Source organism: Carlito syrichta, unplaced genomic scaffold, assembly GCF_000164805.1.
Source record: "Carlito syrichta isolate Samal-C Ts95f unplaced genomic scaffold, Tarsius_syrichta-2.0.1 Scaffold303031, whole genome shotgun sequence".
Lineage (NCBI taxonomy): Eukaryota > Metazoa > Chordata > Mammalia > Primates > Tarsiidae > Carlito > Carlito syrichta.
Window position 1 is genome coordinate 304,386 of NW_007247127.1, and position 17,805 is coordinate 322,190.

Genomic DNA, 17,805 nt, shown 5'->3' on the forward strand with positions numbered 1-17,805 from the left:
TAGATTGCTGATGCCCTTTCCTGACATCTTATAGCCAGTAAGTGGTGCAATCAGAAGCTGGACTCTGGCTCGTGTACGTTCCAGCACACTCCTCCTTCTCACATCCTACAGGACATGATTAAATAGCAGAGTGAGCTCCAGACGTTGCTCTGAAGTCCAAGTTGCCCACTTGGGTGTAAGTACCTGCCCTCCTCACTGAGGTAGGAGGACCCCAACTGTGGACCCTACTGGCAAAGTCTCTGGAGAGCTAAACTGCCCCAAGATCTACTCTCTAAACTGGTCCTGCTAGACCATTGAGTCAAAAATCAGATATTGTTTTCTGGGATTACTCTCCATGGAAAGGAAAAATCAAGGAGTTGGGGTTGGGAAGGAAATTGCAGCATAGGGGAATCAAATTTCCTAGGGAAATGTCTTGACAGCTCACTCAAATAGCTTGCTTTCTCTTTCTCTTTCTCTCTCTCTCTCTCTCTCTCTCTCTCTCTCTCTCTCTCTCTCTCTCTCTCATGCTCTTCAGTGAGAATAAGGAAACAGTGAAGTCTCTGATGCCGTGGCTTGGATGCTTTTGTGTGTGGGTTTCATGTTTCCTGCTCTTTGTGCCCATGAGTTATGACTCTAGTTGCATCTCTTGCCCTTTCCCAAATAAGACCTCCTCCTTCCTTGGCAGGCCCTAGATTCTAAATTGCTGAAAACAGGACTTCCTCCTGGAATCAGGCCTCTAGGTCCCAGCAAGATCTGAAAATAGAGAGCTCTGGAAGCTTTCCACAAGGATCTGAGGGAATGTTCTGGTCTTTCTTTTCTTTTGCTAAGGATCTCCTGAGGGTGGAGGGGTATGCTGCCCTGGCTGCTCTGCAGGGGAGAGGGAGGTCTTCAACCCCTCAGAACGTCTGCTGTTGCAAAATGTGTTGCCTTGACTGGCCTTGAGAAAATTTGGGCTTTGGATGGTCTGGGCACTGTTTGAGCTTGAAGGTAATAAAAGGAACACATAGATACACCAGGATGCTTCCTACATATCCTGCAAGGCAAAACCCAACTTCCTCTCACTGGTTGTCTGCCCAGCTTTGTTGGCTGGCCTGGTATTGCTAATTGACAGTAGGTGTGCCTCTGTGCCTGCCTCTCCAATCACACGAAGACCTTGGGCCTCAGCGTCTGCTTTTCTGCATTGCTTTTAACACCCAGCTCAGTACCTGGCACACATGGTGCACATTATGGATGATTATTGACTGATCACTCAAAATGTTTTTTCCATAAATGTATTAAAGAAAATCATTTCCTCTCTCTCTGAATATATTTTAAATGTTTTTCCATTTTCATATCCTTGGCATATATGCAGAGCACATCCTTGCTGAAATGTAACATAATAATAGCATCTTTCATTTGCAGAGCCCCTATTAAGAGCCAAGCACTGTGTAGGAGTCATCTTAATCCTCACAGCATCATTACCAGGTCCATCTGAAGAAGGAAAGCCCACTGCCCCTAGTACCTAGCCCTTCCCTAGTGGAAGAACTGGAACCCAATCTCAGGCATTGTGACTGATGATTTCAGCATCCTTCCCTTCCCATTAAATCCCAGAGCCCAGCCCAGCAGCCAGTTCTCTCCAACACTGTCCCATTGTTCACATGAAGAAACTAAGGCTTAGAAAAGATTAAAAACCTTTTGCCCAAGGTCCCACATCCAGTAAACTGCAGAACCATCTGACTCCAAACCTCATACCCTCCACCACACCATGCCATCCTCACTTATCTACATGATATATTTCCTTTGTTTCTTGGTCTGCAACCAACCTCGTCTTATACCTCCAGCAGCAGAGATGGACTATGTGGGACATGATACATAATTCAGATAGACATGAAAGACACGACAATAATGGAGGACAGTAATAAATTGAGGGAAACATATTAGAGTTGGCAGGAAGATTGCTCTACTCTGGAAAATGGAGGGTACACCTTCTCAGGAAAAGGCCCTGAACATGCTTATTTCTTACAAATGTGTCCAACTCTTTTTTCTTTTCTTTTTAGTGGATACATAATAATTGTACATATTTACGGGATGCAGAGTGACATTTTGATACCTGTAAACAATGGGTATGATAAAATCAGGGTAATTCACATATTCATCACCTCAAACATTTATCATTTCTTTGTGTTGGGAACATTTGAAATTCTCTCTTCTAGCTATTGAAACATATACAATAAATTATTATTAATTATAGTCTCTCTACAGTGCTATAGAATTTATTCCTCCTATCTAGCTGTAAATTTCTATCAAATGTGTTCATTTCTGCAGACAGAACTCACCTAGCTCAGGCCACCATTGTTGTCACCAGCTGTGTTGGAGCAGCTTCCTCTCTCCAGGATTTCAGCCCCAAGGCCTATGTCATTCTAGTGGGTTCTGATTGAGATGCGGCCAGTCTCAGCATTCTCATCATTGCTGCCTTGACTCTGTGAAATGAGTTGGGTGTAGGGTGAAATGGGAATCGATCTTGAATAGCCCACTTATTTCTGGAGAAGTCAGAGAGAAAAAAACAAATACGTAGTTTCAGAACTAGTTGTGAAATCTGCTGTTCTACCCACTTCAGTTGGAGCAACTGAAAGAATACCAGGTGAGTGGTCTCATTCCAGCTTTCCCCACAGCAACCAAGCTTCCACCAAACATCTTCAAAGATCTTCTCCCTGGCCTAGTTTCAAAATTCAGTTCCTTTTAAAGTTAATAAAAACAGTTTCTTTCTTATCTAGCAGATTGGCTCTAAATAGAAACTCATCACAGTTTCTAGAATGCCATTTACTATTGAACTCCTAGTTTGATAACAAATGGTAACAAGTTAGTGGCTCAAAATCTATCGGCAAGAGAAGTAGTAGAGGAATCCCCTGCCCAAAATCAAGATGCCACTAAAACAATTTACAGTGCAAACTGTGTACTGGAATGAAGTAAATGAAGAGCTCGTTTAATTTTAAAATCTAAGCAATCAATGAATACCTTTCATGGTTTAAGGCATTTCTAATAGAGATAGGGATAGGAATAAGGATACAGATACAGATATAGACAGAGACTTAGATTTAGGTTTAGGTATAGATATAGAGATAAGGATATGATCTAGACATAGTTTAGACACAGACATAGATTTAGAAACAGACATAGAAATAGAGATATGATTAGATAGATAGATATTTACCCTTCAAAATTTGATTCTGTAATTAGGGTATTAGACACAAAGGGAAGCAGTAAGTGCTTTGGTCAATGACAAATTCAGAATCATGAAAAGTAACATCCATTTGTCAAATATACTATTATGTTTTAAAATTTACTTCTAGAATCAGAAAAACTAAATAAAACATTGTAGCTAAATGGAGTTTTGAAGTATATCTGATTTACGCCTCATTTTATATCCAGGGAAATGGAAGTCCTAAGAGACAAACAAGATGACTTGAACTTAGTCACACCCAGATGCTTTGTCACTGAATCAGCATTTTTTTCTTCTACAATAAATTTCTTCCTTCATCTATCTTAATACAATGAGCATTTATAAAGCACCTACAGAATAGCAGAGTCTAATTTGAGAGCAGTGAGGACACAATAAAGAACAAAGCATAACTCTTCCCTTAACATAGGGGTGATTTAGGCTTTTCTTATGCTAAGAATCCTAAAGTGAAGGAGATCTGGAAATTAATGAGGAAGCTAGATCTCTACTGCCCGTGTCTTGCTTTTTATAAAGCAGCAAAAGAATTCTCCAGGAGTGCATGACCTTTCTGGGACAGTATATCCATATAGAAAGAACTGGTCTAGGACATAAGTGAAAATCGCTTATCCTGCCTCAGGAGGCAAAAGCCTCTTCTCTAGAAATTTAGTTCAAAACTAATTTTTTTTTTACCAAGTAGATGTCACTATACAAGAACCATGAGCTAATAGTGGTCTCCTTACCATGAAGACTATAATGCTCAAGAAGCAATGATGATAGAAAGTGGATGTTGTTACTCAGAGGACAAGCAGAGCTTCTCATATCTGGGTGAACCCTCTCAGGGTGGGGGTGAGTAAATGTGTCCTTCACCTCCCTCCACACATTGGGCTGCATCTACTTTTTTTTTTTTTTGAGTTGAATTCTTACTGTTGCTCAGGCAGGAGTGCAGTGGCAACCCCAGTGTCGACCTGCTGGGCTCCGGCAATCTTTCTGTCTCAGCCTTCCAAGTAGCCAGAACTACAGGTGCACACTACCACACTCGGCTATTTTTTTTTTAATTTATTGTAGAGACGAGGTCTCACCAAGTTGCCCGGAGTTGGTCTCAAACCCACAGGCTTGGCAATCCACTCACCTCGGCCTCCCAAAGCGCTGGGATTATAGACTGAGCTACAGAGCCTGACCTGCATTTACTTTTGATTTGTCACATCTGCTTGAGGGCAGGGACCAGGTCTTTCATCTTCTTCTTTGCTCACTCTCCTCACCCTCTCTCCTGCCCACACAGAGCTCAGCAGAGAACCGGGCTTCTGTGAGTATCTGTTGAATGAGCATTTTAGCACGAAACGGTTTCTGGACTCACCATTTCTAATTAAGGGGAAATGTCTCCCTCCTCTTCCCACCCATGTGACCAAGTACATGTACTGCTCTGGGGATGATTCATGAACCCATGAATCATCTGCTAAAGTAGTAATACAAATGAGTCTTCAGGCCAATTGGTGAGCCTTCTTCAGTATGTCTGACAATGCAAACTTCAGAGCACATGTCAGTCCTTTCACTGGTCAGTGGGTGGATTTGCCACTGTCACCATCGGCCTGGAAAAGATCTGCTGTGTTGAGTCACTTGTTCATTTGAAAGATATTTACTGAACACATACTGTGTGCCTGTCCTGGTCCCAGGCAAAATCAAGTCAGACCTGGCCCGCATTTAGCTTACAGTCTACTGGGGGAAAAGGGTACGAATCAGCAATCCCATGAACATTTCTTCACAATTGCAATAAATGCTCCCAAGGAGGGGACTCAGTGACATACAAGTGTGTAATAGAGGGTCTGACCTAGGCTCAGAAAAGGCTTTCCTGGAAAATGAAGACTGAATCAAGGTCCAAATAATAACAAGGGTTAACTGGGCCAAGGGCAGAAAAGAAGCTCTTCAGATAATGCAGCTGCAGGACAAAGGTCCCTCAACTGTGACAGGAGAGGGAGAGCCAGTGAGACCCCAGGGAGTGAAAGGAGCTCCAGGACAAAGGAGCCGAAGGGACAAGAAGCTGGACGTGGAGTTGATAGAACCCAGGAGTGTCTCCAAGACCTGGGAACAATCTTGTTTTTTCCTCTGAGAACAATGAGATGCTATTGATGGGTATGGGAAATGGACTTGACCAAACTCCCTGTGGAGTCTGGGGTAAGACAGACAGAAAGGCCTGGAGTGTGTGTACAGGGAATTAGGAAGGAACAAATATGTCATTGCAATGGGGTCCTATTCCTAGGTGAGGCCTTGTAGGTGTGAACAGTTGAAAGTCGAAACCAAATACCAAGTTAGCTCTCAAGGGCACTGCATCAGCCAGCAGCCCAGGGAGTGTACACTGAGACCCGTCACTAACCACCTGCCTTCAGGAGAGGAGGCCTCCCGCATGAGGGCTCCCAGGGTTAGGAGTTCACAGTGAGCTCACCTGAAAATCCCCTGCCCTCAGAGGATTCCGTAAGAGGTGAGCAAGCTTCACAGACCAAAAGCAAAGAGCAGCCTGATAGTATAAGTGATGGACTTCTTCTGGAAATCCCCAAGGTGCAGCAGAGTCAAGACCCCAGAAGCAAGGGTCTGGGGACCTATCTGCAGGGCTTTTGCAGAAGGAGATGGGAACTTCAGCTGGTGAGCCATGGAACTGGTAAGAGCCAGGGCTTTCACTAAGACAGAGCTGAGTTTGATCCCACCCCACCTTTTAAGGGCGTGATCTCGCGCGTTATTCTAGAATAAAGACCCTCCTCCAAGTCTCACCCTTGCTGAAAGAATCCTTCTGAGAGTCACTCATGAAATGGTATCTACTGTGGCAGTGGCAGGGCCTGAAAAGGAGGGGACGAGCCCAGGTCATCCATAAGAGGCTAGAAACCACTGGCAAATTCCAGCAGGGCGAGGAGGGTTTACTCAGAGGTACAGCAACCGTGTTTCCAGGGTACAATGAAAAAGACTCTACCCTGAGGTAAGCAATTGTATTTGTGTGTTCGTAGGCTAGGAAATATAGGCCTTTGACATTTTTTGAGAGCAAATGAAAAATAATAAAATAAAAGTAACTGTGTCCTATGAGGGATTGGATGGCAGACCTCTCTCTAAGACTGGGAGCAGCAGTGCAGTCCAAGAATACCCTTCTGTTTTTTGATCCCATCATGAGTCTATTTTGGGCAGGCTAATGGGCAAAAATCTATTCTGAGGGCTGAGGGCTGCAAATGCCCAGCATTTGCCGGGAGCCAGGCTTTGGGTAGAGCACTGGAGAGAGACCATCCTCTGCAGTGGCCTTGCTGCTGCCCTGACACAGCACACCATTGCAGTGGGCTGGGGCAGGTACTGGCCAAGACCTTGCTTGTGCCACCCCACCCCCACCCTTGTTGGGCTGGGGAATTTCTGAGGAAACAGCATCCTTCATCACATTAAAGCATTGTACGTGATCTTCTGAGAGGGAGAGATTCATGTGAAAACATTGCAATGTTTTTGCTGTATTTAATATAACTTCTAAAGGATGAGATAGGTAGCAAGATGGTGCTGAGGAGAGCTGAGATACAAGATACAGAGGGAAAGATTGTCAGAGGACAGAAGCATGGTTTTCCAAGACCGTTTCTTAATTCGACCATCGCATGGCTGTTCTGTGCCCACACTAGGTGGGGACCTGGAGGCACAGAGGCTAATGACATGACATGTTCAGCACGGTGTGTCTGGTGCTCATTCACCATGTCTTAGAGGAAGCAATTCTTTTAATATTCACAATGGGAGGGATTACTAGGAATTAAAAAAAAAACAACGCAGGGTTTGGACCCACTATCAGTAGGAAAAGCTGCTGCCCTGACCATTAAGAAGGCTGATTAAATCATGCAAAGACTCCTATTATCTGCCTGGGGAGAGACAGAGCCCTCAAGCGTTTTCTGAGGTTTTCTTCACTTGCAAGTTGGTCAGTTCGGGTAGGGGTATGGAGTACAGCCAGAAGCTATCGAGATTTGTGTAATTCCAGGAAGTTTCAGACTCTAAAACTCTAGGTTATGATGAAGAGCAATGAATTGTCGGCAGCCTGTATACTAGGGCATGGGGAGGGGACCACACACTGTTTTTTTTAAAGTTTCAAGCTCATAAGATCATCTCCATTACTTTTGTTTGTGGCTGTACACATTTGTGATTTATCATAGTGTAATTTTATATTTACATATGTGGTAGTTCAATGGATACATACTTTCTCCACTATGCTTAATGCTCTATGGTTTTTCTTTTCATTTTTATTACCAGCCTCTAAGACAGTCCTTCACACATAGTAGTTGCTGAGTTAAAGAATGAATGAGTCAAAAAATAACTCTCAGTAGCATTTTTGGAAATTTCCTTGCAGTATATGGGTGCTGCCAGTAGGTGGTGATACATACTCAAAGCAGAGAATTTCAAGCGTTGGGATGAAGCTAAGAATTATATAATGCAAGGAATTTGCTTCATTAAATATGATGTGTGTTTATTTTCTCAGCTATCACTTAATCAAGAGACATCTCAAGGTGTAGCAGACATAGTTGGACAGATCTGCATTCAAATCCATTCTCTGCTACAGACAGGCAGGAAACATAAGCAAATCCTTTGCTCTTGGGTTTCGGTTTCCTTATCCACAAAATGGAATTTACAATGTCAGATTTTGTTATAAGGATTAAATGAGATAACTTGCATATATTATATGTGTGTGTCTTTATAAATAGATATATATAACTTTTCAAATACAAAGTTCTTTTTATCTATTATATTAAAAGAAGCAGATTATTACTGCCACTAAAAATTACTTCCATGTCAACATTTGATATGAGTTGAAGCAAAATAAGTAGAATTAAAAAAAAAAATTTTTAGCAACAGTATGCAAACAGTACTTGTACTTTTCAGACTGTTGTTCCCTGAGAGAAATGAATCTGAGTTCAAGACCCTGATTTCTTCCTAAAGAGGTTGAACGGTGTGTGGCTTCATTTTTCCATGATGATCCATCTAGAGTTGAATTATTTTGTCAAAAGAAGAAGTATTCCCCTGATTAGAAAAACTCAAAGTACTCAGAACATGATAGGATGAATTTTCTAGAGGAAATAACCCTCCTGGACATTTGAGGGTTCTTGAGCAAACACTCAGTTCTGAAGTAAACATGTTGTCTATTAAAGTCAGTAAATAGAAGTTCGGCAAGCCACATGTAACTTTTAAAGATCAAAATTTACAATCAATTTTTCTCTCAAGGATTTTTAGACCTAAATTAATTTTTAATACACTGACCTAAGATGCCTGGCTATTTTTAGATAAAACTGTCAAATATCCCTTAACCCAAAAGTAGGCTGTGAGACATAAGACAGTTAAAGCATTACACTACCTGAAACCTACATGAATGAAGAAAAATACCCAGGAACTCACTCAGCTCTGCTCTGAGGCAGCTTTGCAGGCACCAGCTCCACCCAGGCCTCTGACCATGAGGCAGTCAAACACATCAGCAAACAGCATCCTCCTAGAAAGGAATGAAGAACACTCACACGCAAGGCGCAGGAGGAGAAAACTTGCCTATTTAGACATTTTGGGGCTCAAAATTGCTCAGTTCAAAGCTCAGCCCCTGGCAGCCTGTCCTCAGGTTCCGAGCTCCTTAAGTAGAGTTGAGGGTAGGAGGTTGGTGCTAAGCTGGCCAAAGAGGAAGGGGGGCTCTTCCTTCCATAGCGCCCCTCCTTAAAACCAACAGCTCATTTTCTGAGTGTTAGGAATACTTTGCTTCCCCTTTTGTTCTAGTTCTTATCAAATAGCGTGGCCGTTGTAAATTTCAATCAGATTCCCCCAGGAACTGTGAGGTCCTAGGACACAGGGACCGAACCATGAGGTATTGCTCTCTATATCCCCGGTACCTGAGATGGATGGGGTCTGACATGAAAAAGGCCTCAGTGGATTTTGGTGAATAATGAAAAATGAAGAATAGCAGAAATAAAAGATGTGTTTAGGGAATAAGGGGACGAAAGAGAATGCTGACCTTCATAGCCAGGAAAAGATATGTTGTTTGTTGAAAGAAGCGGATCTTAAAGTTTTATTTTCTGAGATAATAAAATGATTGTTGTTGTTTTAAGCCACTAAATTTTGGGGTAGTAATAGTACCTGGGACAGATCTTTGTGTCTAGAAGTGGGTACTACTGAAATACAAGCCTATGCCGGCCTCTGCTCCCCTGGAATGTTAGGCTTCTCCAGGCCTCTTGTATAGAATCCTTCTGTGGAAATGCATATTTTATTTCTCGAGGAAAATTCTCTATCTTCCAATGTGTTTCTAGGTGTGGGAAGAGTGGGCAGCAGGGCTCAGCAGGACCCAGAGCAAGATAGACAGTAGGAAAGATGAACCAATGGTTCCTAAAGGGAGACAGCCCAGAGCAGGCACAAAGAGGCTGTCTGTGCGGAGGCCGGTCAGCCTGGCCCACTTACCAAGTGGAAAAACTTAGGACCATCCCCAGTAATCTGCTGTAGACCTTGTAGTTGCTGGATTTATTCATCCAGAAACATGTACAGCCCTTCTCTGCTTTAAAATAGAACATGGTTTGTTTTGGGTTTTACTTGGGGCTTTGTGGTTCTTCCTTGTTAATTGTCAGAACTACCTGCTGTTTGTGACTGGCCTAGGCCCGTGTCCAAGAGACACTGAGGCCACCACCGACTGGTTCTCTGCGGTCTTCCCTCCTTGTGGTCTCTGCTTCCTTTTCCTCCTGTGTCCAATCTCTGTCTCCCACGCACCCCTGGTGACTGGTGGCTCTGTGAAGAAATCGCTTTATGTCTCTCAAAAATAAGCCCAGTCATGTTCTATTTTTAATGGGTTCTAAATGTCTGTTCTGCAAAAGAAAAGTCCCTGTAAAAAGAAGTCAGAAACTGAAACCTCACCCGGGGTGGGCCTAGGACTGGGGTTGGTTGCAGGAGAAACCAGGTCGGGGCACCCTCCCTCCAGCCCCAGGTGGCTGTGAAGCCAGATTTTCAAACCTAGAGGAATGTGGAGGCTCATATAGCAACCACCCCGTGTGGAAAGAGAAACCTGCTGCCTATCTGAGTCCTTGTCCTTGGGGAAGTGACCAGAGACACAGAAAGGAGGAACTAGCACGTGTTGGTGTTTGTTGACTGACTCTAGGCCTCACCAAGGGAAAGCTGCGCGTCACCAGTCTCACCCACAGGAAACAATGAGGCGCCTGCATGTGAGCACAGGTTGAGAGAAAGGCTCCCCTGATGCCTGTCTGTGCGCTTGAGCCTCAGGAGGCCAAACTAATCTCCAGACGGGTGAGGCTGTCGCCGTCCAACAGAGCCCAGGAGGAGCCCACCTAGGTCCCGCGATTCCTTCCCTCCCAACCCCCCTGACTTTGCTTGTTCTGCTTTGCAGTTCTTCCCTTACGGAGACGCCTCCAAGTTTGCCCAGCACGCCTTCCGAACCTTCGACAAGAACGGGGACGGCACCATCGACTTTCGAGAGTTTATCTGCGCTCTGTCCATCACCTCCAGGGGCAGCTTCGAGCAGAAACTGAACTGGGCCTTCAACATGTACGACCTGGACGGCGACGGCAAGATCACCCGAGTGGAGATGCTGGAGATTATCGAGGTGAGACCCGGGGTGGGGGGCGGGCGGCAGTGAGGCGCCTCCCGCGAGCCCCACGCCGGCCTCTGGGCGCAGCCTCGGGGCGTGGTTTTACGCATTTTAGGGAGACCGAAGTTTCAGACCGAAGTATTGAATTCATCGATACTTGGATGGTGCACATTGGTTTAGCCGAGACGTGAGATGTCCTGAAGGGGAGGGGTTCTTACTAGACATAAGTGGATTCAACAATGCTCTGGCTGGCGATTGGCTGAGAGAGTTAAGTTCTGTGGAGGTTGTCTCTGCCCGCTGGAGCCCTGCTGGGCGCGCACCAAGCCTGGACGCCTCCCATCTGTTCCCAACTGCAGCGCGGGGTCCCAGAACCAAGTTGTAGGGCCCTTGCTACCAACGGCCGGTGGCATTTTCATCCGCCACTCACTCACGACCAGATCTCCCGCAAACTTAAGTCCTACTGGGCGCAAGGGATGTGACCAGACTCGGTTTCTTCGGCTCCTGGTTTAGCTCTGCCTGCAGGATGGGTCGCGCCCTCCTCCTCACTCCGGCTTCCCCTGGTGGGCATCAGATGCTGCCAGCAGCTCCCAGGGTCGTCCTTCCAGATTCCCGTCCTTCCACAACAAACAGGCTTTTCCAGTTGTGTTTGCGAGTATCCTGGGATTCTTCGTTCACTCTGCGTGCCCCACTCGGGATGTTTTCCTCTAATGCTTAGTCCCACTTCGGGGCCTTCGACTTCCTCTCCCTCTGCCCAGAATGCCCTTCCGCCTTCCGGGGCTTCTCCCTCAATCCGCTCACATCTCTACCCCATTCTCACCTCCAGCGAGGCCTTCCTTTTTGCATCGCTTCCCAAGGGTGCCCACCCCACCCCCACACTGAGACAATCTAACCTTTACCAAGAGGGGTTTGGGCAGCTTTTACCCCTGCCCCAAATTACCTTGCAGAGTAGAATATATAATAGAACGCAAGTTCTGTAAGAAAGGCTGTGCTTGCTCACTGCCGAATTCCCAGAACCTAGAACCGGGTCTGGAGCCTGGCAGGAACTCCAAGGCGGATGAAGGGATCCATGACTTTTCTTAGCGTAGGCCACTGAGACCCAAGGAGAGAAAGGGTACTGTTTTCTGTAAACCAGAGCCAGCTGCTCCATCGCAGAGCTGGGCTGAAGCCCTGTCCGGAGCCCAGGAGGGGCTGAGACTCGGGGAGGAGTGGGTTCCCAAATGAAAACTGGGCGTGATTGCAAGAAACAGGAGCCAAAGTCCGCAGGTCCCCTACACTACTCTCACTCTCCTCCCTGCCTCAGAGAGTGAGTGAAGTCTCACCTCCCACCCTCCCCCTCCCATTCCCCAACACAGTCAGTCCCCTGCTTCGGAAGCCCGGTTCCTTCACTTACACACACTCTCTTCTGGCATCTTTAGCCTCTTGTTCTCCTTTGGCTCCTCCCCGTGTATCTTCATTGGCCACCCCCCTTCAAACAGACCTAGCAAACAAATATTTTAGTTCTCTATTTTTTTTCAGTTCATTCAATTAAATACATTTTTCAAAACAGGTTATCAGAAAAGACACAGAACAAAAATTCTAAATAAGAGACTACATTTTCTCTTTCTCACTCTAATCCTTTGCCCGTCTTCCACTCTTCACTTGGCTGTCTTCAGATTCCCTCCTACAAAATAGGTTTTCCCAAGTTTATTCTCACTTGACTTCTTGCTATTTTTTTCCCCACTGATGACTGATCTCATCCTCCCCAAATGCTCCTCTCTCATTCTTGTCAATGCCCTTCAGCCAAAGACTCCAACAGCACACATGTAGTTGCACAAGCTGAGTTTATTACTCCTTGCAGTGAGGGAACTGTGAGGAAATTCAGTAAGGGGGGGTTTAAAAAAGACTTATAGGATCTGGACGTTAGGAGGGTGATTTGAGGAGGGTTCCAGGAATCAGGGCTTCACTCTGGATTGGGCACTCTCAGACAATAGGGACACTTCTGTGACTGGGTATCTCAATAAATCTCATCTAGGAGACCACCTAGACTGAAACCAAGCTCTAATTGGTAAAGAAGTAGTAGTCACTCTAATGGGGCGGGGAGGACAGGGGGATGCTTGGTGTTTTGTGGCTTGGACAATGTTTTGTCTGTGTCCAGGTCTAATGACAGAGTAACCTTGTTTTTGTTTTGCTCCATCACGGTCACAGGCATTCTGTGAAATTTGTTGTTTCTGGTGAGAGCATCAAGACCTAGCAGTGAGGGCTGGGCCAGCTCCTGGCTGTCAGCGGCTGCTTTCCTTTCTCTTAGTTCTCCCACATCTCTCCTTATTACTTCCAGCCCTTCCTTCCTTTCTTCTCTTCAACATGGGCATTCTCAGGGGAAGCTTCTATGGGCTGATTTTTCACCTGGTTATGGGTCACATTTTGTGACTTCTTGGCTTACCTAATAATTTGTATTGGTTCCTGGACATTGTGAATGCTACATTATAGTACTGTATTTTGTTGTCTTCATTTAAAGAGTACTGAGATTTGTTTTGACAGGCAGGGAAGTTACATGTGGATTCATGTAATTTTTTTCAAGGTGTGCTTTTAAGTTTTGTTAAGGCAGGTCAAGAGTCTGTCTTCTTTGGGGCTAAGCCCTATGATGGAACTGTGATCATTCTGGAGTCCTTATTGATTATGTCATATATTTAGTGAGATTCCTCTACCCAGACTGACGGGAACCAGTCTTCTGTGTCGTGAGACTTATTCAGGTATTTATTTATTTAGTTAGTCAGTTGAATTCTTATTCTGTCGGCCAGTCTGGAGTGCAGTGGTGGCACACTCACCGCTATCCCAGCATTGACTTGCTAGGCTCCAGCAGTCCTTCTGCCTCAGTCTTCCAAGTAGCTGGAACTACAATCGTGCTCTACCACGCCTGGCTAATTTATTTATTGTAGAGACGAGGTCTCATCAAGTTGCTCGGGCTGGTCTCGAAGCCACAGGCTCAAGCAATCCACTTACCTTGGCCTCCCAAAGTGCTGGGATTACAGTCTGAGCCACCTTATTCAGGTATTTAAATCAACAAAGGCAGATAAGCACTTAGGGAGAGAATATAGATAAAAATGAGATTTCCGATCGATTGAGTCCTGAGGAGTCCTAATACGGAGAAGGGAGAAGTATGAGGAGCAACCAGTAAAGGAGATGAAGAGAAAAAGGTCAATAAGGTCAAAGTTAAAAAGAGAAGTGAGAAGTCCTGGAAGGGAAATACAGAACTTGTTTCAAGGGGAGGGAACGTGCAGTCATGTCAAACACTATTGGTAGAGACGTAAAATGAGTTGTAGTTATTGACAATTGGATCTGGAGACCTGGATGTCTTTGGTGAACTAGCTGAGGATAGTTTCAGTGGAGTTAGGGGTAAAATCCTAACTGGAGCACGTGTGATAACGTATCCTGTCTGCAGAGAAGGTCATGCTAAACATTCTGATACTGAGGAGACCCAACCAAGGGATTCTGTGGTTTCATCAGCAGCATGTTCACATTGAGTTCGGAGCCTGGCATGCCCTGGGTCTTTTGTTGATGTCCCATGTAAGAATTTACATCAGTAATACCCTTTCTTGGTTGTCATGTTCATGGTCCAAATTGCAGGGCTGCATCATGGATACAGTTAGTTAGACCCTGCCATTTCCTGAGGTCCAGGATGGACCTCTTGTGTTCACGTTTCTTTTCTTGTTTTTTTTTTTGAGTTGGACTCTCACTCTGTCACCCAGACTGGAGTACCGTGGCCGCTCCCGGCCACCGCAGCCTCGACCTGCTGGGCTCCGGCGATCCTTCCGCCTCAGCCTTCCAAGTAGCTGGAGCTACAGGCGTGCACTACCATGCCCGGCTAATTTTTGATTTATTGTAGAGATGAGGTCTCACCAAGTTGCCTAGGCGGGTCTCGAACCCGCAGGCTCAGGCAATCCACTCACCTCAGCCTCCCAAAGGCACGGGATTACAGGCTGAGCCACCGAGCCCGGCTGTGTTCACGTTTCTTATTGTCCGCACTTTATTAAACAGTACACTTATCTTGCTGACTGTCATCATATCCCTTGCCTCATGTAAGGCCTTTTGGTTTCACCTTTCAAAGGCTAGAGTGAAAGCAGCGGCTTACATAGAGATAGGCCAATTTGTCTTTTTAAATTCCAGGCATACGGTTAGTTAGATCCTGCCATTTCCTGAGGTCCAGGATGGACCTCTTGTGTTCACGTTTCTTATTGTCCATTCCTTTTTATTGCTAATGAAGGATTCCATTGCATAGATAGGTCATATTTTATTTATCTGTTTACCAGTTAATGAAGATTTGTGTTGTTTCCACTTTTTGGCTATTAATAATGCTACTATGAGTGTTTGCTTGCACATCTTTATATAGATGGGCATTTATTTTTAAAGAAACTTTTCTAAGAAAGAAAATTATTCATATTTAGGAAATTCTTATATTGAGAGTGAATTACATACAATTAATTGACCTGGATTATTGAAATAGTCTCTGTTCTTTAACTTATAATCAGAGTTCTTGATCCACAGTTCTTCCTAAACTAATTCCTTTCAGAGCTCAATTTTGATGATACACCTGGCTTGGTTGTCTTACCAGAGTCTATGTTTCTTTTTTTTTTTTTTGAGTTGGAGTCTCATTCTGTCGCCCAGGCTGGAGTGCAGTGGCCGCTCCCGGCCACTGCAGCCTCGTCCTGCTGCGCTCCAGCAATCCTTCCACCTCAGCCTTCTAAGTAGCTGGAACTATAGTTGTGTGCTACCACACCCGGCTAATTTTTTATTTATTGTAGAGATGAGGTCTCACCAAGTTGCCCAGGTGAGTCTCGAACCCACGGGCTCAGGCAATCCACTCACCTCAGCCTCCCAAAGGTGCGGGATTACAGGCTGAGCCACCGAGCCCAGCTTGAGTCTATGTTTCTTACCAGCTGGGATCACATTTCATCATTTCCTAAATCTCCAAGTTCTTGTTGACTTCCATCTGCACCTTCAACTCAGAACTCAACATGCTTCTTTCTGAAACTGTTCTAATCCATTATTCTTGACTCACCACTGAGCCACCCATCCTACCCTCTTTCTTCAGTCAGAGACCTGGAGTCATCCAAAATTTTTCTATATTCAACTGGTCACAAAATTCACCCATATTTGATTATATCACTCTCTTTTTGAATAGTATTTGAGTCATTTGAAATAAATTTTTCTGCTGTCTTAGAACTCTGTGATCTGCTTCTTGCTTTCCAGTGCCCTGCTTCATCTTTCACCAACACCTCACTCGGCCCTCCTTCCTACTGCCCTTGCCTCACATCCCACATTCCAACAGGCTAAATGCTTTTTTCATTCAGTCAATATCTATTGCAGACCTACTATGTGGACTTACAAGAGTGAGCAAAACACATGATTCCTAGCTTCATGGAATATTCTCTCTGGTGGGGAAAACAAAGTCATTATTGTAATAAAGTAGATGTATTCTGATGAGGGAAATGGGTTGCCATGGGAACTTGCAACACAAAGACTGAACCTTTTCTGGGCAAAGGGATACTAAGGCTTGGAGGGTGAGTAGGCTTCAGACAGGTGCGGGGAAGGCAAGAAGAGCTGTCTGTCCTCCTGGGTTTCTCGTAATACCATCTGCAATTGTTCTTTCCCCCAAGGCTATCTACAAAATGGTAGGCACTGTGATCATGATGAAAATGAACGAGGATGGCCTCACGCCCGAGCAGCGAGTAGACAAGATTTTCAGCAAGATGGATAAGAACAAAGACGACCAGATTACACTGGATGAATTCAAAGAAGCTGCAAAGAGCGACCCCTCCATTGTATTACTTCTGCAGTGCGACATTCAGAAATGAGCTGATGTCAATGCTATGGACTGCACAAAAGTCTCAATGTTCCATTCAGTCTGCAGCTACACACACACACACACACACACACAAATATTGCTTGGACTACCTATAAATGGACTTGCTTCTTGTGTTTGAAACACTTGTGTGCATGAGAATGTCATTTGCTAATGAATTTTAAAAGCATATATTATAAAACAAAACAACCTGCCACAATGTGACATGTGTAATATCATTTCATAAAAAACCCTCCTCCTCCAAAGCCTGGGCAGAAATGTGCTGCAAAGAGTTATATGATTTACTGTTCATGTTTTGCTAATGCTTGTGTCTCCTTGATTACATAATGTTGGTAGCACTGAGACCCCCCACGGTAATGTAACTTAATTATAAGCTGTGTCACCACCCTCCTGTAAAATAGTACTGGACAGACACATAGAGAGGCCCTTGGCTCCTGTAACTGGTCCACATACAAGAGCTTGTATTATCAGTGAATATAAATGTACTATATTTGCATGCCTTTTGGGTTTGCCTTAATTCGTACCTCATTTGCATCCTATCAATCTGGAAAGAGCTGTTTTGGATGAATGCAGTATAAAACTTAAGAACCCTGCTAAATGACTCATTAATTAAGTATATTTATCTGTCTATATATATACATATACACAAAGATATTATTTATTGAAAGTATAAAAAAATGGAAGTATATTGGTTTCTGCTTGAATTTTCAAAGGCTTCCAAAGTAGTGGCAATAAATGTCCCAAATAAATTTATAACATTTGATTTCCCCCTAATTCTTATTGCATAACTTTAAAATTGAAGCAGATGTTTATAATAATCAAGGTTCCACTAGCAACAATTTACTAAGTTTACTCTTAACCACACAATTTTGGAATTTGAAGAACTAATGACAATAAAAAGGAAAAGGGCAACTTTTCATCCAGAGGGACAATTAATATGGCATGTAAAGTTTATATAAATCAGAATATCTGTTCATTATGAAAAAATGTTCATTATATGACAATAAATTTTATCTCAGTGTGACTTTGGTGCTAACAACGTATGTTCTATACAACTATGTAAAGTAGGCTAAGAGGTGTCCTCCAGTATAAGCCAGTAGGAAAGAATTCTTTCTTCCCAAATCAATATACAAAAGTAACAAAGGTTGTAGTTTTTAATGATAGAACAAAACTCTGACCCTTTTGGTCTTGAAGAAGGAAGGCAGAAGAGATTCCAATGACAAGTTTGAA

At 44.2% G+C, this 17,805-nt stretch overlaps 1 protein-coding gene across 2 annotated transcripts in view; it reads left to right on the plus strand.

Annotated features, from left to right (window-relative positions):
* VSNL1 (visinin like 1) overlaps positions 1-17,599 on the plus strand; it is a 116,266-nt gene extending 98,667 nt beyond the window's left edge. For both annotated transcript variants that reach the window (XM_021712040.1, XM_008057484.2), the window contains exons 3-4: positions 10,536-10,751; positions 16,370-17,599. In XM_021712040.1, coding sequence (XP_021567715.1) covers positions 10,536-10,751; positions 16,370-16,567 — 414 coding nt within the window. In that variant the 3' untranslated portion in view covers positions 16,568-17,599. The remainder of the gene's footprint in view (positions 1-10,535; positions 10,752-16,369) is intronic.
* Positions 17,600-17,805: the final 206 nt, after the last annotated feature.